Here is a 27,151-nt window from a genome sequence, read left to right on the forward strand (position 1 = left end):
CGGCGTAGAGGCTATCGACGGTTCATACAGTAAAACGTCCGATCGTTTCCTTTTTTTCGGTGTCGCATCTTCCTCTTCCTCTTCCTCTTTCTCTACCTCCTCATCTTTAGCCTCTTCCTTCTCATCCTCCTTGTATCGCTTGATTTTAATCTTTGCGCTACTCTCCGACTTATTTTTCACCGCGAACGAGTTGTCGACAATCTTTTGCAGCGGCTCGATAATAGGTTTAAAATGGGTCTTGACCGCGATATCGTCATCGATGTTACCGGTCTTCAAAGCGCGATGTTTCTTGCGGATCGATTCGCTCGTTTTCGCAATCTCCTTCGCCATCTTTTCACGCTCGCGAATATTATCGCTCCCAGCCATATCGATAGAGAGTGTTGAACGCTCGCGTTTCACCCTTCACGACAGAATGTAGGCAACGACTAATCATTTTGTGGTATCGCAAACACGTTAAATCCGTTTCTGTATCGCCCGTTTGTAAGCAAGCTATCCTTGTCTATCACGAGAAATCCATACTTTTGCTGCCAACAAGTACGACATAACTCACTGAAATCCTCGTATGACATGTCGGTATTCACGTGATCGTTGTACACGTGTTTCAAGTTGGTGCCATCCTGTTTAAACAAGATTAGCAGGTTCGCATTGTCGCGTAAAAGATGTTTCGGTATTCTCGCGTATGTCTGGCAGAGATAGAAGCAGTCGACGTTCGAGTGGCGTCCCATTGAGAAATATTCTCTTATCGTATTTTGTTTGTCGCACGCCACGTCATCGAAAACGAAAATCGAGTTTGGACGTGCTTCGCTCGGTGGAATGACGTCACTGTTATTGGAGAATGTAAAATAGCCGATTTCATCGATCGACGTTAACAAATTCTCCAAATATTGATATTTTGGCTGTTGCAGTGACTTTGAATACACGTACACATTTTCAAAGCGGACGCCGTGCGGGCTTTCTATCAAACTAATCAACACGTTAGTTTTACCGCAATTCGAGGGGCCGCAAACGATTGCGCGTATAGTATTCGGCAGCATCGTACCATGTCTACGCATCTCCGCATTGTCACCCATCGAGCGTAATCTGACGTCGTAATTTGTCACGCGTATCGCGAAAGGTTGTCGCACGAATTTCATTTTCCCACTTCCGATTCGGATCGCACGCCTGTCTATTTATAGCTGCGCGGAACTACAAAGTGTTCAGTAACGAAAAAATGTTTGTCCTGCTATCAAGTCCTTACGATATTCTCGATTTGAGTGCCGAACAGCTACAGTTTGTATCTAAAGCAGTTTTATTGCAAATGTGTGGCAATCACGTCCACTACGTGTGGGACAAACTTCCGGAATACATAAAGGCGGATTCGGAGGTTCAGACCTATCGTCGCTGTTTCGAACATTACAATCAACCGTGGCAACAAACGCACATTGACGGTCCAGCGCCAATGATAAAAGATTGTCGTGAATGTCAACGCAAATAAGCAGAGGTCTATTAAATCGTGCAATAAACGCGCTTCCTATCGAATTACATATTCCTGGATACCAGTTTTGCGGTCCGGGCACGCGGCTAGAAGAACGATTGGCTAGAGGTGATCGAGGTATCAACCCATTGGACGCAGCGTGTCGTGAACACGATATAGCGTACTTTCGGAGTAACGATCTTGCCGAAAGACACGCGGCGGATAGGATACTCGCCAAAAAGGCGCAAACTCGCATCACTGCGAAAGATTCGTCTCTCGGTGAGAGAGCCGCAGCCACAGCTGTCTGGATAGCGATGAAAACCAAAACGAAGTTCGGTATGGGTCTAAAGACGAAAACGAAGAAAAAGATGGTGAAAAAACGAATACTTCCGGTAGCGAAACGCGGGGGTGTATTACCGATTCTACCAGTGTTGGGCGCTCTCGGATCTCTGATTGGTGGAGCGGCTGGTGTAGCAAAGATGGTGAACGATGGAAAAGCTACACAACGTCAGTTTCAAGAAATGCTACGTCACAATCGTGCCATGGAAGGTCGCGGATTGTATCTCGCACCATACAAATACGGACGAGGAGTCTCAATGAAAAAGAAGAAAAAAAAAAACATCAAAGAGACGCTAAAAATGCCAGAGGGCGTAACTACCAACGTACAATTGCTGCAACTAGCAAAACGTATGCACATTCCATATTTTAGAGGTGTTTTTATGCGTAACTCATTACCGATCGGTGGTATATATCGAAACGAGAGCGGGATCATAAATTTGGATAACGCTAAAGGCTCGGGTACTCACTGGGTAGCGTATGCAAAGAGGGGGAATTGTGCTATATATTTTGATAGTTTTGGCAATCTTCGACCGCCGAATGAATTGGTGCGATATTTAAATGTGACAAAAATAGAATATAATCACACATCCTATCAAACTTATAATCAAAGCATCTGTGGACAATTGTGCTTGCAGTTTCTCCGAACGGTTGATGCACGCGAATTTAAAGACATACATTGTGCTATTTAACTTAGTATTCGTTAAACAGTTTGGCCAACATGTCTATGACATTCACGCTGACTGGAAAGAGCAGCGTTCTCGCGGCAAACTACTTTCCCAACGTAGATTTAAGCGACGGTGAATACGAGCTTGGTCTAGCGGATTTTGAAAGTTATCACACGATATCGAACGTGAATTCCTCGAATAATAAATTTTATTTTGGCAAAGACGATGCGGAAATTACGATTCCCGAGGGATCGTACGAGCTGCAAGCGATAAATGAATTTTTGAAACATACAATTTTACGAAAACGTTCGCAACACACAGTTCGTGATGGTGATAAAAAACACACTGACGACGACGATAACTTTGAGCCTGGAGAATGGCCTATAGTGCTCCGCGCTAATTACAATACGATGAGGAGCGAGATCAAATGCGCCTACAGATTAAATTTTAGCAAGCCTAACAATATTGGATCGCTGCTAGGATTCTCGAACCGTATACTGCAGCCGCGAAAATGGTACGAGTCGGACGTGCCGATTAACATTATCAACGTGAACATTATCCGCGTCGAATGTAATGTGACCGCGGGTGCGTACAACAACGGCAAACTCGTTCATACGATACACGAATTTTCACCGAGGGTACCACCAGGATATAAGATATCGGAAACACCGGCGAACATCATTTACCTACCGATCATCGTGCGGTGCATTACGGATTTAACGTTACGCGTTGTCGACCAGGAAGGACGATTACTCGATTTTCGAGGAGAAGAGATCACCATTAGATTGCATGTACGGCGGCGGCGGTAAAATTAGCGTGTGATGCTCGTGTTGAACGGATCGAAAGACGTGAGAGACAATACAATCTTTACGACGTCAGCGACAACAACATCGACATTTGCTAATATCCAATCATCCGGCACTAAGAAAAAGAAATTGAACGCATCAAACGTTGCGTTTTTACAATCTTTGGGATTCGTGGTGCGAAACATTTAAACGATGACTGACATTCTCGACATCGCGGATGAGCCAATCTTTGACGATCGCATCGTCAAGATTGAGACTCACTCCTATAACCCATTCGCCAACACAACGTTCGGACACAGTGATGAGATAAGAATACCCATACAACAACAGGATCTGTATACATTGCCGTACGAGAGTTTCTTATACATCGAGGGAGAATTAAAGATAAAGAAGCCAGCTGGAGGATTCAATGTAGTACTGCAAAATAATTGCGTTGCATTCATGTTTGACGAGATTCGATATGAACTCGATGGTGTGGAGATTGATCGAAATAGAAACGTGGGAATAACAAGTATGCTCAAAAACTATGTAACAATATCATCCGATAGAAGCGTGATTATGAGAAATGCTGGCTGGAGTGAGCCAACTATTGTGGATGGACACTTTAATTTTTGCGTACCGCTCTACATGTTATTGGGATTTTGCGAGGATTACAGACGCATAGTAATTAACGCTCGTCACGAATTGATCTTAATACGATCGCGCAATGACAACAATTGTCTGCTTGGAGCTTCGACGCTGGAGCCTGTGATCAACATATTCAAGATACAATGGCGAATGCCACATGTGTTGTTGAGTGAAATTAAAAAGCTGTCTATGCTGCGCGCTCTGGAAAGCGGACGCTACCTCAGCATGGGTTTTCGCTCGTGGGATCTGTACGAGTTTCCGCTGTTGCAGCGTACAACCAAACATTCGTGGGCCATTAAGACCGCGACTCAGCTGGAGAAACCACGATACGTTATCTTTGCTCTGCAGACAGGCCGGAAGAATGTTATGTCCGAAGATGCGAGTAAATTCGACGACTGTAAATTAACAAACGTGAAACTCTATCTGAACTCGGAATGTTATCCGTACGATGACATGAATCTGGATTTCGATAAAAACAGATGGTCGATTCTGTACGATACATACGCGCGTTTCTGCAAAAACTATTACGGATACGAGTACCTCGAACCGAGTCTCACTGTCTCACTGTTTCTACAGTACGGTCCGTTTGTGATCATCGATTGTTCTCGACAAAACGAATCGGTCAAGAGTGCAACCGTGGATGTGCGATTGGAATTTGAGTGTAAGGAGAATGTGGCTAATAATACGACTGCGTACTGTCTCATCATACACGATCGCGTAATCCAGTACAACCCGTTGACCAACGTTGTGCGCAAAATTACCTAAGTGTTTGCAACAATAATTTAGAGAGAGGGAAAGCTGGATATAAATCCGAGTGTTACGAGATGGTTGTCATTCTTCTTAACTGACGAAAAGAGATCTCATCATGTCTGTACCAACGTTTGTCGATCTGCAAGGATTTGTCGTTTCGAATAAATTCATCGCAAAGGAGGTGGCGGTGCTGAGAAGAGGAACTGTTCTCGCACACTACATTTTTCGGAGTCCTATACCATGGCATCTCCTTACAAAATCCGAAAAGTGTCAAGCTTCATGGTTGATGGCGAATCATCATGGACTACAATGGGAGGATGGAATCGTTGCGTACAGCATGGCGAAACGATTGATTACAACAGCTGTAGTTGAAGAAGAAGATGATAAAATGCAGTGTATCGTATACGTTAAAGGATGCCAGAAACGAGAATGGCTTGCTAATATGCTCGGCGACGATGCGAGAGAAAATTTAATCATTGAGACCTTGGATGCTGATTACGACGATATCGAATCTCTAAATAATCTAGATGTTAAAAATACTATACGATGTGAAAAACATGTTAAGAATTGCGCATTACAAAATGTATTCAAAATATTTAACTGGTGGTCGCAACGCCAGAAAGAATTACAAGATTTGGAAAAATAAAATATTTAAACACTAATATGTTTTATTTCTTATTCCCCCTCCTCATTCCCTCCCTCCCTCACGAGTCATTTAAGAATTCTTTTTATCCGAGTATCGTCTCTCTCTCCCTTCTAAAAATTTCAGAGCACTAAAGTATTCTAGAATCTCCCACCACATTTACCACTAATCTCCCACTAATCTCCCACTACTTTGAAAAACGGGATGTCACGTATATTTGATTCTTCATACGGTCAGTGTTGCGTTAACCGTTCGTGAAAGTGTTCCACTTTTGAAATCTGGAAATATGTACTACGTCGAAAGAAGCAGTGGCGGCCCCAGCAGAAGCGTGAATAATTACGTACCGAATCGTTATGAAACTCCATTGTTTGAGAACAAATGTGACAAGTAAGTTTTTGTTTAACTTCTTTCTATTTTTTTCACAAATTGTTTTTAAACTAATTTTTTTTTATTTTATTTTTCTACAGCATTTCGTTGAAGCGTCGTGCGATTCGTATACTAAGTAGACGATACGCATTGACAACCACGGAATTCAAATTCCTTGAAATTGGTATCAACGTGGGTACACCGAGTTACGTGGAAATTGTCATAGGAGATCATCAAGGAAAGGAACTGGTATTATCTCTCGAAACGTGGAAGGGACTCTACGAGCAACGTCGCAATATTCACGATTTACTGCGAAAGGACTCTAAAGATACCTATAATTTTATAAGCGTTGGACCGCTAACAGTGCGAGTTCATACGATTAACGATACTAAACTTATAAGTCTCGAATCTTTAAACGTACGCATGATGATGATTGAACCGACGTTACACCGTATGTTTAATCTCGATCAATGCATCGATGTAACCTTTGATCGATTGGTTAGAATCACCGAGACAGTCGATACTAAGTTTACACAATTCTCCAATATCGCGTCCACTATAACGGATAATAAAAAAGTGTCAAATGTAATATGCGCCAGCGACGCCTTCAATAAACATCAACTCGTCGATTGCGAACTGGTAGCTTTAGTTTTTAGTCACAATATGTAATAAAAAAAAAAAATATATAAAAAAGAGAAGAATAAAGTTTTTTTAAATTTAAATCATGATATAATTTACTCGCACGCATTTCCCATCCGTGCTTCCTCCCACCCGTAAACAGTCCCAGTTCTCATATGTAGCTTGTTGCGGGGAATGACGTCATGCTAGGAAGGGAGATGCGAAGCTAGGGACCGCGAGAGAGTAAGCGCTAGGAAAGAAAGAGATAGCGCGAGGCGAAGGAGAGCGAGAGAGTAAACGCTAGGAAAGAAAGGGATAGCGCGAGGCGAAGGAGAGCGAGAGAGTAAACGCTAGGAAAGAAAGAGATAGCGCGAGGCGAAGGAGAGCGAGAGAGTAAACGCTAGGAAAGAAAGAGATAGCGCGAGGCGAAGGAGAGCGAGAGAGTAAACGCTAGGAAAGAAAGAGATAGCGCGAGGCGAAGGAGAGCGAGAGAGTAAACGCTAGGAAAGAAAGAGATAGCGCGAGGCGAAGGAGAGCGAGAGAGTAAACGCTAGGAAAGAAAGAGATAGCGCGAGGCGAAGGAGAGCGAGAGAGTAAACGCTAGGAAAGAAAGAGATAGCGCGAGGTGAAGGAAAGCGAGAACGCAAACAGTAATTATTTTTCTTTTTTCTTTTTATAATTTTTTTCTTTTTTCTTTTTATTATTTTTTTTCCTTTTTATTATTTTTTTTCTTCCTTTTTATTATTTTTTTTCCTTTTTATTATTTTTTCTTCCTTTTTATTATTTTTTTTCTTTTTTTTTTCTTTTTATTTTTTTTTTTTTATATTAAATATTAAGTTATTATATCTAATTATATCTAGTATATGAAGGAAGAAGGATGGGATAGATGAAGGAAGCGCAAGCAAGCAATTATATGTGTTTTAACATAATTTTTTTTTATTTAAAAAGTGTGTGTTTATTTACAAAAATGTGTGTGTGTGTGTGTGTGTGTGTGTGTGTGTGTGTGTGTGTGTGTGAATTTAAAAATAAAAAGAAAAAGATATAAAAAAAAAAAAAAAAAAAAAAAAAAAAAATATATATAAGAGATTGCACGCCGATGGTCGAGCGGTACGGCACGACGGCGACTGCTGCTGCTGCGAGGCGCTGGAGGGGATGACCGGGCGGTCGTGGTGGCGTCCAGGTAGGGCTCCTGCATAACAGAAAAAAAAAATTTATTAATATTTTCATAATTTGAAAAAGAATACTTACACATCAAGGATTACTTACAATTACTGATCAGAATCTGAATCATTGTCGATAACATGTTGTAGATACAACATGTTATCGATATGTTGACGGATTTCCCGATGGATTTCTTGTAACTGCTCAGGACATGCTTGCCGATTTCCGCCTGGTAAACAGCAATTCTCGCAAGGCTTTCCCCTTAGTCTGTTGTTTTCATTCGTCCATATATAACTTTGTAGTTTAAAGATCACTGTTGAGGAATTTTTTATGCCAAGTTCGCGATTTCGTTGAAACTCCACCACCGCATTCAATAGTTTTTTGGTCACCATTTTTCACAGCACTTAATCCTAGCAAATGTCTACAAAAGTTTATTGCTGCGCACAAAAACGGCACACACTACATGCTATTACTTGGCACAGTGAGTGTCCACAATTATTACACGAGTTCCAACAGTGATAAATATATTGTCCTGTGTTATGTTTATACACAATTTTACCTTGTGTATATAAATCTTGAACTTCGATGAAACATCCCGAACAAAATTTTTCACTATTTTCCTCGTCGTTGTCATACTTTTTTACTTCGTAATAAAATATTATGTTACACATTTCCTGCCGTTCAGTTATAATTCGTAAATCTTTACGCACTAACGGCACTACTTGTTCATTCAAATAGTCTTCCGGATCACTCTCATAATCAGAGTCATTTACTATTTCCACTTCTTCATCGCTGTCGTCGATAATAACCACATCTTCATTGTCTTCATTGTCTTCATTGTCTTCGATGACAATCACATCTTCTATATCCATTTTAGCACTAAATCGAAAGACACTCGACGACTGTTGAATACGTTTTAACGCGGAGACAGATTCTCAAATTCGAGCAGCCGAATGTTGGCGCTGGTGCGTTGCATTCTTTCCTTAAAAATTTCGGAAGATGTTTCGCTCCAGTTTCATGGGAGATTTTCCGCGAGGGTGCAAAGCTGCCGAACGCCGGCGCTTAAAATCTCTTCTTTCCATAATATTCTAATGGTCATAAAATGAACATAAAAATTAGAAAAAAAGAAAAAAACACTTTTATGGTTTCTAAAATGTCCCCCGGCTATAAATCAACCACAAAAATAAACACCTTGCAGTTGCAGTTCTTTCCCTAAAAATTTCGGAACATGTTTCGCTCCAGTTTTATGGGAGAGTTTCCGCGAGGGTACAAAGCTGCCGAACGCCGGCGCTTAAAATCTCTTTTTTCCATAATATTCTAATGGTCATAAAATGAACATAAAAATTAGAAAAAAAAGAAAAAAACACTTTTATGGTTTCTAAAATGTCCCCCGGCTATAAATCAACTACAAAAATAAACACCTTGCAGTTGCAGGTCTTTCCCTAAAAATTTCGGAACATGTTTCGCTCCAGTTTCATGGGAGATTTTCCGCGAGGATACAAAGCTGCCGAACGCCGGCGCTTAAAATCTCTTTTTTCCATAATATTCTAATGGTCATAAAATGAACATAAAACTAGAAAAAAAAAAGGTTTTACGACTTCTAAAATACCCCCGGCTATAAATCAACCGCAAAGATAAACAGATCTACTTTCGAACGTGTGTAGGACCCTCCCCCCCCCCCCACCCCCCCTTTCCCTAATATCAGACCCCTCGCGCCTCCCAGATACCCCCGTCCCCACACCCCCCTCAACGCCCCATGGCTTAGAATCCCCACTATAACACTACTTGCGTTTACCGGTACGGCTTACCGAACGGAAATCGTATAAAAATTAATGCGCTAATCTACCGCGTGGATTTATTTTAATTCAGTCTACCGTAACTAGCTCGTTTCACATTCATTCTAAATCTCGAATTCATTCGCATAGATTCGAATTGCACTTTCCTCTCCTTCTTCTCTTTCCTTCCTTCTTCCCTCCATCTCCCTGCATCACACCTCGCACTCTTTTGATTACAACGTCGATTCGTCTTTCACGCTGCGAAACGCTTAATAGAATCGTATCTACCGCGTATTCGCTATTACTGTGTTAACAAATAGAATAACTCTCGTTACTCGGATCTCGCATTTCTCGTACATTCCGGACAAAACATGAAATCGTTATAGCGATTTGCAGCGCACTTCGAAAACAGAGAACGTGTCCGCTTCTCCATCTCTTCCCTCTCATCCCTTGCATAAATCCTTCTCTTCTCTCTCTCTCTTTCCAAAAGCGGGCTAATCCCCCTTCGTACAAACCGATTCAGTTATCCCGTGACGAACTAACGGATACTCCCGTTACCATTCTAAATGGATCGATATTTATTCGGGATAGAGGATCCGCGAAAGCGGATCCTCTCGCTCGAACCTCTCATTCGTTCAGCACGAGATGGTTCCTTCACCAGCTATAAACATTGAACAATTGGTAGAATGACTTTGATATACCGTCGAATTACATTCGCACTCACAATTTAAGTCCTAATTTTAATTATAATTACTTGGCATTTATAGAAACTCTTGAAAAAATTTTATTCTGTTTTATTATAATTTTGGTATTATAACAAATTTATTTATATAATTATAAATATATTATTCAATTATATATTTATTATTTTTAATTATTTTTTATTTAATAATATTAAATGATTTCGAAAAAATAAAATAAATATTAATGAAATAAATATTTTCAAGTAAAATTAAAATTAATGTATTAATATAATAACATATGATATATGTATGTACATATATACATTCCACAAAAATTTAATATAAAGATATAATTTTTTTTTTATTAATATTGTTCTTCAATTGTTAATTTGATTTTCCGATATACACGAAAAACCTTTTATTCTAATACATGCTCTTTTTTAATTCTATTCATATCATTAAATGAGCCTTCGCATAGGCAGTGATTTACAAAAATGTACAGATTCACAAAAACGATTGTCGGGAAAAAAGCAGAGGAAAATGCATCGCGAAAATGTTCGACCTCGCGATATACTACCTTCATTATCATAATTTTTTGCCAATGACGCTTAACGAACGACGTAACGCGTACGATGCGTGGCACGATAGATAACGGAGGGGGTTGAGCGAGACAGGTATCCGAGGGGCGTAGAGAAGCAGGTAGGATGGAGATGCGCGACGATGAAAAGGGGCATCTGCTGTATCTCTGTGTATGCATCCAGCCTGCGGGGTGCAACTTAATGAGCTTCCTGTGTTGGTTCCGCTTTTAGCGCGTAACTCGTCTCTTGCGCACCCCTTCCTTCGTCCTCTCTCTCTCCCTCTCACTCTCTCTCTCTCTCTCTCTCTCTCTCTCTCTCTTTTTAGTTTGTGCACTATGTCCGTCATCATCCTCCATCATCACGAGCATCATCACTAGCGCGTATATCTCGGAAGAGGATCTTTTCCCAGTGCTGGAAGCTGCATTAAGATGCAATCACGGCGAGTCGTAAATTAGCCGGTTGTCCATCTCGAGAATCCAATTCTCGAGTTCTGAATATTGGAAGCGGACAGTAACTTGTCATAGAGGGAAGAATTTCTGTGTTTGTTAGTTTTGAATATAATTGCATAAATTATTGTCTGTTTTAGTGAAGCTAGCATTTTTTATGTGTAGAAATTAAATGTTAGATCTGTTTCATCCCACGCGACTTGCAGCTGAAGGATATATGGAGATTGAAAAAATACCTCGAGAGAGAGAGAGAGAGAGAGAGAGAGAGAGAGAGAGAGATTATTAATATTTATAATTAATTAGAGTCATCAGTCTTTTGTATAATAAATTACATAGTTTTTCAATTTGTACAAAACGTAATTTCGAGATATTAAGCGATAATAGTTTTTCTTTGTGCGATTAGCATATACTTTTTTTTTACAAGAAAAATAATTTTTCATTTATACTTGAGATATAGTTACCTCGCGGATAAACTTCTACTTTGCTGTCGCTTTGTGTGTTATTTTCTCTCGATTCGACATTAGGTTACTCGCGCGGATATCAATTCCTTCATTCTACCACAATTCCATCGGATCCGCTTTGTACGGCGTCTGAGAAATAACAAATTCTCCAATTTTTCGACTCCCGTTCTCGTCATGAAACCGATTGTTCGTTACCTCGCGAACGAACCGAGGAAATCATGTATCGATCTTTGCCGAGTTACGAGTGTTGCTCGCACAGTTTCCTTCCCGCGTTATGTACCTTCTAATTTCGCTGCTCGCCTCCTCCGCCAACTTCCGGCACATTTTTATTATCTGCATATCTCGATGTGGTATGTGTCTCTCTTTCTCTCTCTCACACACACATATACATACATATATTTCTCTGTTACATTTTTATTTAAATTCCCTTTTTATTTTATTACTTTAAAACAGCATCACGCTTTATTCTTGGTTTGATTTTTATCGAATTTATTCTTTTTATTGGTGCATTCTGTTTTATGAAGAGAATAAAAAGAACAAATATTGCAATACTTTATTCATTTGTGTGTTTTTTTTCGATATGTAAAAACAAGTCAATATTTTTTTCTCTCAATTTGTTGCAATTTGTGTGAATATATATATATATATATATATATATAGAATTGTAATTTTTTATTTATTCAAGTTCAAAAAAGTAAAATTAATTGTGAAAGTAGATTTTTTCAATATAATCTTTAAGTTTCTTTAATACATTAACAAAGAATCACGAAAATTAATCAGGAAAAGTATTACTCATAACATAAATATTAAATGATAGAAATTTACATGAGTTAATTAATTAATATAGACAAATCTGCAAAGTAATTAGGTTACAACATTAAATAATATATTATCAGAATATTTGGCAAATTCCTTTGCAAGATTTCGTCATTTTCCTACATTTGACCGCTCTCGAAAAATACAAGGGAGACATGAATCAAGATGTAGTCACGACTGCATTTATCGCGAAACTCTTTCGTTCACATCACAAGTGAGCGTCATCCGTCTGCGCGTATGTAAATACACCGTTCTTTTCTCATTCTGAGCTACTAATTCTCCAAGAGAAATTCGCACTATCGTCTCACCTCTCTCGCTTCTCTCACGTTACAAATCCACGTCGTATTACTGAGAGATCAACGACACCCTCGCACACAATGCCGGTGCGCCACTCGACGTTTGAACGTCACCGAACCCTGTTACAGAGGTAGTCCTTGTATTGGAAGCGAGAGAAGATGTCCGGATATATCTATACATCTATATGCAACACTCCCGGTGTTGTAAAGTGCTACGTGACGGCGCCGATTTATCGCCTCTTTACGAATGTAGTCTTTTTTTGCTCTCGCGATTTCTTCGTGACCTGATTTATCGCTGAATAAATTTGCACATGTTGCTCGATTTAAAAGCAAACAAAAATTAAGTTATCGATTTTGATTTAGATTATGTGCAATGATGTTAAGGGAAGTTTTATTCTAAAATAGTTTATTTTATTTATTTAAAAACCTGCGTTATAGCTATTTTTTACAAAATTATCAAAATAAATAATAGAATTCATATAAAAAAATTCTTTTGTATATGTATGTAATTTATTGTACATATATTAGTGTGATGGTACATTAAATGAAGGATTGTATATATATATATATATTGTAAATGAAATCGTCGAGTAGTAAGTATTTTCGCTAACATCCTATCGCTTAACTCTCACGTCAAAGTGCATATATTGTGCTCGCATTTATCCGCGTATTTTATTTCTTACGGCTTGATTTAACAATTGACATGAGAATACATAAGTAAAAATTGCTCCTTTCTCAGCTGATATTTCGATATTTTTATAAAGTCGCTATATTTTTGAAGCTGTTACACGCGAGAAAAACGTACAGAAGATGTAAGTAGCTCTTGGGATATGGTAAACGAAAACTATAGTACCGTATGCACGCGGGTCGCATCTCGGGATGCGGGGTGAGTCAGGGTTACTCCTAACTTTGCAGACAGTTTGAACCACGATCCTTAAGTTCTGTCGCGCGAGAGGCGAATTCCCCACGAAACCCATCCTAACCGTTGCTCCACGACGATGGCGTTACACTCATCGATAGTCGATTGCTATTTCACGGCGTCCTTTGCATGCCAGTGTGTCATGTTAACGCGTAAGGAACTCAGAGAGCGAGCATGAGAAAGAGAGAGAGAGAGAGAGAAGAGAAGAGAAGAGGGAGGCTGGAAAAGCAATTCGAGTTTCTCACGTCGTATACTCGCTCGTCATTACGACACCGGGCCGCTTCCTCTCGTGTCGCCTTGAGCGATGGTCAACCGCATATGAATGGCGCGATGTAAGGTTTGACAAGTACATATTACCTACTCCAGTAAAGTAAAGATAGTTAGTGGAAAAGTTGAACAATGTTCCGACATATTCGGTCACAAAAAGTCGCTTTTATAAATATTAGTTGAATCATACAAATATATTTTTATTAAAAAAAAAAAAAGTTTAATTTTTTAATGAAATGCATATGTATATATCGGCGTGTTGATAAAAATAAATATTACTTATTCGAATGAAAAGAGAAGACATTTTTAAGAAAATTAATAAATGTTTTATATTCTCGAGTAAGAGCGGAGCTAACTCTTTGTGCGCATGTAAAATATGTAGACAAGTACTTTCTCTAAAAACATTATATGCAAGAATGACATGTAATTCACTGTCCACGAGCTCGACATTATTTTTTGATACGACATGTTTGTCGGACAGAAATGGCGCTTATAATACTAGTAAAGTCGCGATGTACCAAAAGATGACTAAATATTCGCATTTATTGCCACGAGAGCACGTTTGTAGTGACTCTACAAAGACTAAACAAAACAATTTAAATCTGTTTAATGTATTTTATAGAATGCAAGTATTTTATATATATGTATATGTATCACCGGCACGACTTGTCACGGTTTGTTCGGCGAACGACACGGAAACCAAAACGAAGAGATGACCCGCTGACAAAAGTTAGATACTAAAAGATGGTAAATTAAGTTTAACAGGACAGGGAGCGGAAAGGAATGAAGAGGGTGACGCCGACTCCGGAAAAGCTGGCGAACGCAGACGGACATATAACTTCTTTTACAGGAACTTCAGTGGCAATCCTTGTAACATAATTAGTAAAGTAGCTCGCGCAACGATATCGTGAGGGAATATTTATTTTAAGCTCAGGAGGAGGAGGAGTAATAGGGAGGGAAAAAGTTGGCCGACAAGTTCGCCGGAGCGTGGAGAGAAATTTAGAGATCGTGAGTTTGACGGTGGTAGGTATATGTGCGAGAGCAAAATTCATTCGGATGGAATATTTGTCGCGTAATATTGTAACGTATATTTTATTATATCCGCGCATTATACAGTGACGTGACATTATTGAGATTTGTTTTAATTCCTGAATTTTTCGCGATATTTGTTCGTTGATCTTTCAATATTTGACAGCAGTAATATAATGCAAAGCGAATACGATTATTATAATCGTTTAGTCTGGAAGTCACATACTTTTTTGGCGTTTTTTTGCGTTTGTGAAGCATTACCGTGCATATACAAGTAATTCATTTTCAATTTCACATATATTGTGAGAACATCAAATTTTACACATTTTTTCGAAATAATATGCTGTTGATCTGTTTAATTCACAAAAAAATTAAATGATGTACATTTCGATGATAAACATAAAATTGAAACGTAAGATAAAATTGAACGAAAGATAAAATTGAAACAAACTATGATTAAATAACATTTATATAATATTATAATAAAAACTATCATATATATATATATATACATATATAAAAATCTTAAGTTTTATCATCATAAGCCTTTTTATCTATTTGCCAATTTTTTTCTCTTGAAAAGTAAAGCTCATTTTTATTATAATCTTTTATAGAAATAAATATGTCTATTTTTTGATTAAATCAATGTTTATAATAAACTTTTACAATAAACTTTTAAATATGAACGTTTTTTCGTTAAATAAATATTTTATTGCGTTATTTTTTAAAACTCCGTGAGTATTTTCAACACAAGAAATACGCGAAAATAACACGTGAATTATAGAATTATAATCGTTTGAATATATTTAAATTTGTGCGCGATGTGATAATATCGTATTTTTTGCTGTCGCAAGCTTTTATTATGTACATACATCGAACGAGAGAAGTATGATACTCTTATGCATCCTTATATTATAAGTTGCAAAGAACATCAACAACAAGACGTTATAATTACTGCTGTAATTATATTGAATCCGTTCTTATATAACCGGTTATATAATGCATAGTTAACGAAGAAATTTAATATGCTGTAGTGCGGGTTTCGTTGTTGCAATACTATATAAGATATGGCTGTAGTATTGGTATAGGTTATTGTATAGGAGTTTATCAGGCATAGAATTCGATAACGAAAATATATACTATAAATATATAGATTCAGTCGCGCACACGTGCAAGGAATCGTTATCTAGCTTAAGTGTCAGATTGTAAATGAAACAAGCTATTGTATCATAATGTATACAGTGATATCTTCAATAGAAAGTTTAATTTTAAAAAATTATTTGTCACAAAAAAGAAATAAAACACAATACAATAATATAATTATAATAATATAATCGATACTGAGAGATATATTTTTCTTTGACATCGAGACTGAATATTATTAGAATCGACAAGAAAGTAGTAGTAGCAAATATATTCGACTAATTTTGATCTCTCTGTCACTTTTAAAAATTTACAAGTTGTCTTATAAAGTTAAATCTAAACTTGTGAAGGTACGGGGAATTACAAGATTCGTATTAAACGTTTTCGCAACTTATATCGTCGTTGATAAGCGCGTATTAAGTAATCATAAACCAACGTGGTTACGAAAATCCTTCGAATAATCTCGAGAGCCTCCGTCACGAGAAACAGCACCTTATCAATAATCAATCGCCATTTCCGCGCTCTTGTCGCGTTGAGGAAAGTTTCACAATTGGTGAAAGAAAAGTAGAGAAACGAAGCTACGGATATGAGAGTAAGAAAGAGAATGACGGAAACTGCAATTTCTTATTGTTAAGTCAAGTTGGTGAACGGATGAATATGCTATGGAAGTTTCGTTGTCTGTCTTATTGTATCGGAGATGAAATTTTATTGGAAAGAGAAAGCTCCTTTTTTCAACTGTAAATGATATATATATCACCTTTTCGATGGAGAAAGGAATCGATAAATCTCTCATTCATAAATGTCGAGAGGATGATTGATCAAATTTCTTTGTTACGCGAAACCATTTCGGGGTAATGTTTGAGGAATGCATTTATCATTGTTTTATTCACGATTTGAAATAACTTGGTATCTTTATAATTAGCAATGGAAATCGAATATTTATAAATTAATCGGTACGCTGCCAATTCCGTAATTTGAGAAAAATGTACTTGAAAAATTGAATTCTGCATTTTATGCAACGATTTTATATTTTTTTTAAACGTTATCCGATACGTATTGAATCTTATATTATTTGGCATACGCATTTTTTACACGTTTATTAATTGAAAGCTTTATGGAGATATTGTACGATACTGTTACTTCTAAAAATCTCCGGTGTTTCATATGCTACGGTCTGGATATATGTATGGATCATTTTAGAACAGTAATCCTCAGTAGAACGAGAGATGTATTAGCCTTGCTTCTCACGTCGATACTTGATTTCCTGGATAGCTTTACATGCGTTCAGCATTACGTACAGCTTTTCAATGCTTTACCAAACTCGACATGTGAATTACTCTAACGTACTCACTTGCAGACGCAAAGGTGGTATTATCTGCCGGAAAACAGTCAACTCGAATTAATGTGTAGATTATCAAATTAATTAGTTTTTCTTATCCCACGTGTTATTTAAGCGTGTGCGTTATAAAAGAAATTATTTTCTATATTTTTTTAAAATTTTACTTTTTGTACACTTTTACAATTGAGCACTCAAAAAGAATGTAATGTTCATGGAAAGTAGTAATTTGGAAAGTTTGTAGTTAATAATTCTGATGACTCTTTTATATACATATATTCTCACATTCGCTAAATTCAAGATTCAAGTTTTCTAGATTATAGTTTATGATGTATGCACTAAATTAATTTTTACCGCTCTTTTAACACTTATAACTATTAATGTAGATTAAACGAAATTAAATCGTAATCAAGATTCATATTTTGAAAAAAAAATGTAAAGCATATACCCTTAGAAGCAAATATATTTGCTTCACGCGCAAACTAAACCAATATTCAAGATTGCTAGCGCGGATATTAAGAGAGGAATATAAACCCTCGCGGGCGGAAAAGATCCGGCGATCCTCTTCTAACGAAGAACTCTGAATATTTACTTCTTTTCGGGCCGGGATACATAAAGAAACGGACCGCCGGCAAATCCGGTGAGAAGATTAGCCGTATGCAAAAGAGTACGGAGGTGCGCCGACGAGAGGATAAGTGTATTCGTTAAGTGCACGTGAGAATTTCACTGAGAAAGGCGAAATGCATAAAAAGAAAAAAGAAGTAGAAACCGAAATAAAAGATACCGCTATGGAAACGTGTAAGTAATATCTCTGGCGGGGCGAATTTGATGAAACGAACGGGTAAGTGATGCCACCGTGGCTTTTATTTCTTCTCGCGTGTTTCTAAGAATCGAAAGTGCTAAAATGGATGAGAAAGAATGTGAAAATGAGAAATACTAACTAAAAGCAAAAAAACGAAAGATAAGAAGTTATTTTTTTGAGTCTACGGAGAGTCCTTTCTTCAGCAGAAGAAATTTTGCCATTATCAATATCGCTAATGTCAAACTTGTCAGAAATGCGATTCAACAATTCGAAATGTAATAAGTTCTGTAATTTTTCATATATGTATAATTGTAATTACATATAATGATATTATATAATATATAAATATTTCTTATATATAACATTTCTATATATAATCTTATTATTAGATAAAACTCTTATTTATTTTATATGAAAAATTTCTCGCGCGCGCATCAGCCTTAGATTTCAAAAGTTATTAATGACAGAGGAATTTTTCAGTTTTAATTCAATAAATTCCTCAGTTTTATATTTAATATATATATTTATTTTATGCATTTCTAAACAAAAAAGGGGATAAGAAAAAGCAATTATGCAGTTCTCTCCACATATGTACATACATACATACATTCAAATATTTTCACGACATAAATGTGAACATACGCTGCTATTTTTTAATTTTCAACTTTTTATAACCTGTTGACATCAATCGAAATAATACCAAGCTTTTTTAAAAAAAGCCGTGTAGTTGGATCATATATTTCGATATTAGCGATGATTTATGTTTAATTGATTTTTTTACCTTATCATAAATATTCATATATAAATGATTGAAAATCAAAAACATAGAACATGCAGAATTCTATTCATTCTACAACTAACTCTAAATCCGATAATTGATAGCAAATAATCATTTTTGCAATTATTTTGTAAAAAACTATTTTCAAAGTTAGCATTTCTTATTATTACTATTAATACTATTAATTATTGTTAATTAATTACTAATAATCTTATTATTATTATTAATTAATCCATACAGAAAAATTTGTATAAGAATTATTGTTTCTGTATGAAATATATGACAAATACATTAATATGTATGTGTATATGTTCATAATTCAATTAACTACATGTTACGAACGATCATACTTTAATTACACACATATATATGTGCCGTTAAACGTCTGCTTTCAAGTAAATTACACATCTAAATTATCTTATACAATTCCAAGCCGGACGCAGATAGATATGCTTGATTAACTATCAGAAGGAAATAGTTAAATGTACTTGCGCATTAAAGGAACAAAGTTGCACGCTTGAAATCAAAGAGCGATTTGATATTCTTACCTAAAACTGCCCATTGGTTCTTGTACGCGTAATACGCAATTCTACCTTCACGTACTCACGTTTACGACCACATACTTACGCGTATACGTTATCAATTTATCATAATAAAATTCGGTGTTTTAATGTTTTGTAATGCGGGTATTAAATCGGTCACACAAAAAGACATAGAAAAGAAAAGAAAAAGAGGGGTTGCTTTTATTAACTTGTCGTTTAACTCGCAGGCATATACGATAGCAGAATTTTTGATAGACCCGAAGGTGAAGGCCGAGTGAGGTCATAAAGGGCGAACTCGAGTGCGAGCGAAATTTCCATTTGACCATTGGACTGTGGTCGTTACGTACGTAATATATCCATCTACATACATACGCGTACGTGTGTCCCCGAGACGCGACGTGTGCGTATCGCGAGAGGGTGCGGAAAGCATGGAGGGGGTGTACCTACTGCCGTCCGAGAGTATTATTGCGGAGCTAGTCGGTGGGAAGAGGATGGCAGCGGGCAAACGGGGGATATATCAGCGGGTTGGCGTTTATGTGGCGACCAACTGTCGAGTTAATATTCACGCGATTCGGAGCTGACTCTTCCCTTCCTCCTCTTTTCCTCCTCTTCCAACCTCGCGTTCCGAGTACGACATCGTGAAATTCTCGATTCCGACCCCCGACCTCGCTTTTCTCTTACCCTCGTCATCTTGTCGCAAAAGTCTTCTCTAGATCGGGTGTCTTCCGTTTTATATTTTATAATTTTATATCGTGATGAATATTTTACTTAAGTTTTCAAAATTTTGAAAGCTTAATATAGAAAATAACTGGGAAATTATTAATATGCACCTAAATAAGATATAAAAGCCAACATAAAATGTCAATATCGCTGCGCGCACACACATACACACACATACATACACACTCCTTTCACTAAATTAAATTTTCCGGAATATTTCGAGATCCCTATATAATTATGAGCCTTTTTACACACGTCGTCGTACAATCTTTTTTTTTTACATTTATAGACAATTTACAAGTATAGAAATGAATAAAACATGAATGAGTAAAAAGAAGAAAACAATACAAAAATTTATAATAAAAAGAGTTTTTTAATCGAAATTTATAATATATGATGAGTTTTACAAATAAAGACTCACAGGAATTCCGAGATAAAATGTCAGAAGAGCCTACGTAGTAGTAGTGTTCTCGTAGCTGATTGAAGACCGAGAATATAATAACAAATCGATCAGCTGGGAAAAAGAACAATAATGGAAAAATTGTAAACACAAGCGATATAAGAATTATAAATGACAACATTGGAAAGAATATATGCGTTCGCAAGTTTCAAACATTTAAAACAGCAATAATCTTATCAAAGAATAATTAAATAATTTTGTTTTATTTTCTAATATGTATTGTTTCGGAAAAAGAACGCTCCATTTTAATGTATTTTACAATTCTCGTTGCAGTACGTATGGCGTATGGCTTACCCTATGGCATGGCATCGCAGAACGTCGCACTGTGCGTCTTTATCGCCGCATTTCTCCACGTCACTCTCGGTAAGACTTGAATATACCGCTTTCAAGAAGGTAAGTATATCTTCGCGATGTAGATCCTTTGAAAAATAGGAAAAAAAAAAAGGATTGGTCGGAAGTTACGGGAAAGGAGAAGCAAAAGTTACGAGTTTTTAATCCGCACGGAGAATCACAGAAATCCTCCTTTTACCCCGCCACCGATCGCCGCGACAGTATCGTGCCCGTTACTTTTGCGCCGTCTTTCTTTGCTCCAGTTTCGGTAAGAATCAAATGGAATCTTTCCGGAGACATCGCTATCGGTAGCTTCGCGTTTCCGCGAAAGCTTAAAAAGGCTCCTTGCTTAAAAAGAAGCAGGAATTGCAAAGTGGTACAAGCCGCCGACTTTTCTCCAGCTTCGAGAGAAATGTTTCGCGTTCCATTGTTATATTTACTTATTTATTACTGTACTATTGATTTATCCTGTAATCAGATATGTAAATTGTGAGATTTTTCAGAGGAGAAATAATGTTTAATTTTGAACTTGAAAAAAATCTAAAATGTGTGCGGAAAATTAATTAATCAATCGAAGCGCGAATATGAGAAAATTGAAGACTGTTGTACACTGTCTTTTAAAACAAAAGTTACTTATAGAAAAGATACTGAATTTATAAAAAAGAATACAAGAAGTACGTAAATACAATTTACGAAAATTTTAAGGAATTTATTTCCTTATTATCGAATCTTTTCAATGAAGTTTTCTTTTTATTCGATGTTCGTGTCAGGTTGATTTCTCATTACATAGAAGAGACATGAATTGCAATGAATCGTCGAGCACTTGACTTGCATGTACGAACTAACAAAAATGTTATCCGGTCTTCGCAGTAGCTTTTCCACGCGATAGATCATGATAGATGATGATTACTCCACAAGTCAGCGAACTTTCGTTCGGCCGTGTTCCACGTGATTAATAAACACCCCGTTTCTCGCGAAACTTTCTCCCTTTTCCTTCGTACTCGCGTGCTCGCTTCGAGAAGTTAACCGGAAAGGATATAGAAAGAATACATCTCCTTTTTTGTCTATTAAATATCATTCTGTTATTGCGAGGATGATCAATGCACGATTTCTGTCTGAAACGTAATGTCGCGAGTTATCATCTCACCATGCGAGGGACGAATATCATTGATGACATACCGGTGATCAGAGGATTTATAAGGATTTGACGTGACCAATAAATATCCTGTTTTACAGCCTACTGATTTTTGCAATTTGCGTAATACAATATACAAATAATCATTTTAGAAAATCTAGAATATAATTATAATATAGAAGAAAGAACGCAAAAGAGAATGCATAAAAAAATATTGATTTTATTACATTTAAATATATACATATAATATCTATAATACAAACGCGTAAAGCGTAACGAATGAATATTTTCTATAATATGATACAGAAAAATTTTATTAGGCCAATTTCTTTTAAGGTGTACACATATTTTTTGAACGTATATATTTTGTTTTGAAGGAAGAAAGAGTTCGAAGTCAATAGAATAACCGCTTGTTTTCTATCCGTTATTTTCATTAATATTGAACGATGATCGCAGATTGCTTAAATTGTGAACTGCAATTTTATATGCATATTAAAAAATATATCATTTTATTTTAAAAAAATTGTCGACCTCAAAAATTTTTTAGCATTTTCATATAAAAAATAATGTATTAAATGTTATAAATAAAAAATAAATATTAAATATATTAAATAAAAATAATAAAAGATAAAAATAGCCAAGATGCAAAAGATGCAGAAGCTTTCCAAAACATTTTATTTTTGTTTTCTAATAAAACTTATTTATCAATATTTAACACAAACTTATTATCAATATTTTTAAAATATATTTTTTTATTTAACTGCGACTGTATATATATTTATAATTAAAACTCTTTACGTTTTGTTCTACATATATATATATATATATATGTATATGTTTATATGCAACAATGAATTGAGAGAATTAAGAATAGACAATATAAATTAATTTGTATCTATTGTATGAAAAGCTAACAAAAAATTTTTGCATTTTTTCAAAATTAATTTTTATGAAATTATTAAAAAATTTTCTGAGTTATCTCCATTGTATCATAGTGGATACTGGTCAGCCATATATCAAATATGCGTATACCGAAAGAATCATGATTGCACGTTGCACGATGAGATGTGGTCTCGCTCGTTACGAGCATAAATAACGCAGCGATCTAGATTAAATTTTGCGCGCGCGCACGCGATGCAAAAAGATGACGGGCATTCGGCTACCATTCCCGAAATTTCCTCTAATGCACCGTTCATACATCATATTCGTAACGACGGCGTATCGGCGGCAAGTTGGTGGCTAAGGGCACTAATTAAGGATTAACTTTATGGATCGTTAGCCATAATCGTTAGCGCATATAATCGTTAATTGCATAATTCAGGTCAAACACCGCCCAAATCCGAGGTCCTGCCCGAATTTCTGGCACTCTTGGAGAATCACACGGTCACTCAAGGTCGCGACGTCTTCTTCACCTGCGTCGTTAATCATCTTCAGTCTTACAAGGTAAACGTACTCGTGCTGTTCGCGCAAGTGTAATTAAGTAGTCGATTAGGGCCATTGCTTGAAATAGTTAGTAATATGACCTGCATCATATTTTCACAAAATATATTGAACGAATTATCATGAACGATTTAGGGTTTAAGATAATAACGTGCCGAAATATATTATTCTATTACCAATTACTAAACGCGAGAACCACTACTAACTCAGAGCGACAGGCTGTCAAGCGCTTTAAATAAACGAACATGGATTGTACAGTAAAAAAAAAATAATAACACGCAATAATATATGAAATATTTATTCTTAAGAAATTGAGAGAGAAATATATAAAAAACGTTGCAAATACATATATTAAATTAAATATATTTATATATAAATATTTTATTAAAATTAATAAATTCTTTCATAAATTGATTACATTTTTTGATTCTTAAACAAAATTTATATTATAGTTGAAAATTTAAAAAATGTAGATTTTAAGAGAATGTAAATTTTTTAGTCTAATTCGCGAATATTATTTTCTTTTTTTATCAATTTTATTGAGTATTGTCAGATTACACTGGCTGTATTCTTATTGTTAGTATTAGTTACGTTATATTATGATAAGAAAAAAGAAGGCCAGTTCGTATATAGAGAGATAACTTAGTTCTCGTAAAAATATCACAAGAATTCTTCGACAAATATCCTTGTTCAATTCCTAAGAGAGAAGCCGCGAGCGACGCCACAAACGTCAAGATGTTTTCCTTGGATCTGAATAGCGAAACAATGCAAATCAAGCGGAACTATCGAGTATTCGATGTATTTTCCAACGGCAAGAAGAGAATGTATACTCAAAACGTCGCTTACATATCGACTAAACTAGCTATTCCGATCCGTTTCGCTGTACAACTTCTTCCATCCTCAATATACTTACATACATTGCAATGACAATAGATACATAAAAATCGAACATTGACTTTAATTGCACAAGATGATATAAATAAATTAAATACAAACGAGAATAAAAATTAACTCAAATAATGATAAATCTTTATTACATATATACATATATATATATTCTATATAATTTTGCATAATTTAATATAAATCTGAATTCTACTTTTTTTACATCATCATTTACTATTAATCTTCAATTTTTAACTTTACATATTTCCGCAATTATAAATTTCAAATTAAAATTCTATTAAAGTAAAATCTATTTGAAATTAGTTATAGATTTTAGATTTCTCGTCTATTTGCTTTTCCGCAAAGCTCGGTTTGCGAAGAGAGCTCTTTATTTTACCATTGATTACTTGAGAACTATCCTTTTGAATTTTTATTGAACGGAAATCACGTTCAAATTAAATGAAGAACTTATCGTTATAACAATGATCCTTTTTCACAATTTTGCACATTTTTCAATATTTATATCTTTAATATTCATATCTATAATCGGATGTTGTCTAATTTATTTAATTAGTTACGGGCCAATAATTTGCATATTTCACGACGCGATTTTGTCAGAATATTGGTCATGATTTAAAACGGAAACATTCGGTCTCAGCTATCTACAGTCACTCGCGTGTGCGTTTGCGTGTGAAGAAAGTGTTCAATTGTATATACCAGAGTCCAGGGAAACCCTTCTAGGATACGCGGCGAGTAATTCACTTTCAAGAAGAAGTCTAAGTTTGATTGCGCGCTCGGATAGCGACAATCGTTTCTATCGCATTTCTAACGCTGTCGGAGCGTGCTTGCGGGAGCTTGAGGAAGAAGAGGAAAAGGAGGAAAGATGCGCCCGTCTTGTCGCTTGCGGCTGTCCCCTGAAGAGTACCTCTCTCTCTCTCTCTCTCTCTCTCTCTCTCTCTCTCTCTCTCTCTCTCTCTGGAAAGAGAATGGAAACGACGGAAGAAAGAACATAAATCAAATCCGCTAATATAGTGTCGATGAATAGCCCTCATTTTTGCCACCGACTTCTTCATGCTTCTCGTGCAATTGCGTCATCGTGCTGACTTTGCGATATCGTTTATATGCACCTTTCAGCATGATGACGATTAGAGGGAAACTGTGCAAAGAATATATTTTTTCTTATGTAATTATCAGTGTTGACTTTAAATTCGTGACTTTAGAATACATTATATATATAGAATAAGAAAAATGATTCTTCTTCTTTGATAAGTGATGATATAAATTTGACATATTTTGATTAACAGTGAATTATTATTATATCAGACTTTTCAAGTTGTAGCTTAGTTTATATGTAAAATTCTAGACCTGACAATTGTCACAAGCGAGACAAAAATCGCGGAAAAAGGTAAAAATCTCCCAATTACGAAGCGAAAAAACTTTAACGATTTTCTGCGTATTGTATTCATTTATATATATTTTTCATATATTTTGCAATTGTATTTATTTATATTTCTATGTAGAATTTCGGAAGCTTTAATATCAATTTCGTTCAAATTTCCGATAAATGATTCTGATAACTCGTTTACCATCTATCTTGTTTTACTTCCCATCTCGTTTAGATATATTGTTGTCGCAGAGAAACCTGGCGCGCACGCAAAATATTATATTTTTACACTCTTTGTTTTTTTTTTTTTTTTTTTTTTTCAATCAATGTACATTTTTTTCACGTGATTTTATTTTTATGGATTTTTATTTTATCTCTAACGTCGAGAAGATATGTTTACGCGATTAAATCGCTTATAAATAAAACAAAATTTATTGCGGAAACAAAAATGTGCGTATGTAGGTATACTTGCCGCACATCTAAAACTGTTTAATTTGGCAGCCGTCTGTCGTCGCGTTACATGTAACCGTGTCTCATATATCCCGTAACATCTAATCTCAGAAATTTAACCCTTTACAGTCCTATGTAGCAAACTGATGCAGCTGTATCTAAAGCTTCCGGTGTCTCTCCACGGAATTCAAGCCTTGCAATTAGATGCGAATTGAGTTACGTCAGTAAAGTTCGTTTTGAATTAATTGAGAAATGTATATCTCTCTTTTTTTTTTTAAATATAGACTGAAAAACAGGTCAATCTCTCTTTGATGATACGTGCAGATAAATCTAATTGAAAGAAATGCGAAATCTCGCGACATATGTGTATATATATATATATATATTATGCATAAACATATACATATACATACATATATATACAACTAAATAATATAGCCACCTAACACCGTCGTAAATGCAATACCCTGAGATGTGTAATACTATTATAGATCTATAGTCGCATGAGTCAGATCCTATATATCGAATGTCTATAAGGACACCTGCCAATTACTCTTGCTCCACGAAGGATCATCCCTCGAGGGAAGGAGATCTAGACGCGACAAAAGCGTGTATGTATTTCCAACAGGTAGATCGCGATATCCTTTCACGCACATTTATGCGCATCTTAAATTCTATTGCCGATCGAAACTTGGCAACGCGATCTTTTGTTCGCGGTTTAAAAGCCCTTCCATTCGCTCCACCACATGCCTTCACCACCGTCATCTGAAATATGACAGATCGTGGTGTCAACCGGGCGCGAGGGCGGAGGAGGGAGCCTAGAGAAGGGTGGTGATGTAAACTCGAGCGGAATTTGAGAGTGCAAAGCCCCAACGCGTCGCGCCAGCGACTAGTATGAATACCGATAAGCGCCTTTCGCGAGTATCGCGATGCTTTTTAAGCACCGCGTATCCGGTACTAATGAAGGGTTCCCCCTTTTGCTGCAAAGTGGCTCGATCTTTTCCCCGCTCTCCTTATGGTAAAATGTAACTCTCTGTGCGAGAAACAG

At 36.2% G+C, this 27,151-nt stretch overlaps 1 protein-coding gene across 4 annotated transcripts in view; it reads left to right on the top strand.

The window, feature by feature from the left end:
- The window catches only part of LOC140669617 (lachesin), a 52,408-nt gene that overhangs the window by 17,936 nt on the left and 7,321 nt on the right, over positions 1-27,151 (top strand). For 3 of the 4 annotated variants that reach the window (XM_072899615.1, XM_072899614.1, XM_072899617.1), the window contains 2 exons: positions 20,753-20,842; positions 23,266-23,387. In XM_072899615.1, the coding sequence (XP_072755716.1) occupies positions 20,758-20,842; positions 23,266-23,387 (207 nt within the window). In that variant the 5' untranslated portion in view covers positions 20,753-20,757. Of the gene's footprint in view, positions 1-20,752; positions 20,843-23,265; positions 23,388-26,297; positions 26,319-27,151 lie in introns of those variants that run through there. The other variant, XM_072899618.1, reaches the window with a different exon arrangement.

The sequence above is a fragment of the Anoplolepis gracilipes genome, chromosome 9 (genome assembly GCF_047496725.1).
Source record: "Anoplolepis gracilipes chromosome 9, ASM4749672v1, whole genome shotgun sequence".
NCBI classification, from domain to species: Eukaryota; Metazoa; Arthropoda; class Insecta; order Hymenoptera; family Formicidae; genus Anoplolepis; species Anoplolepis gracilipes.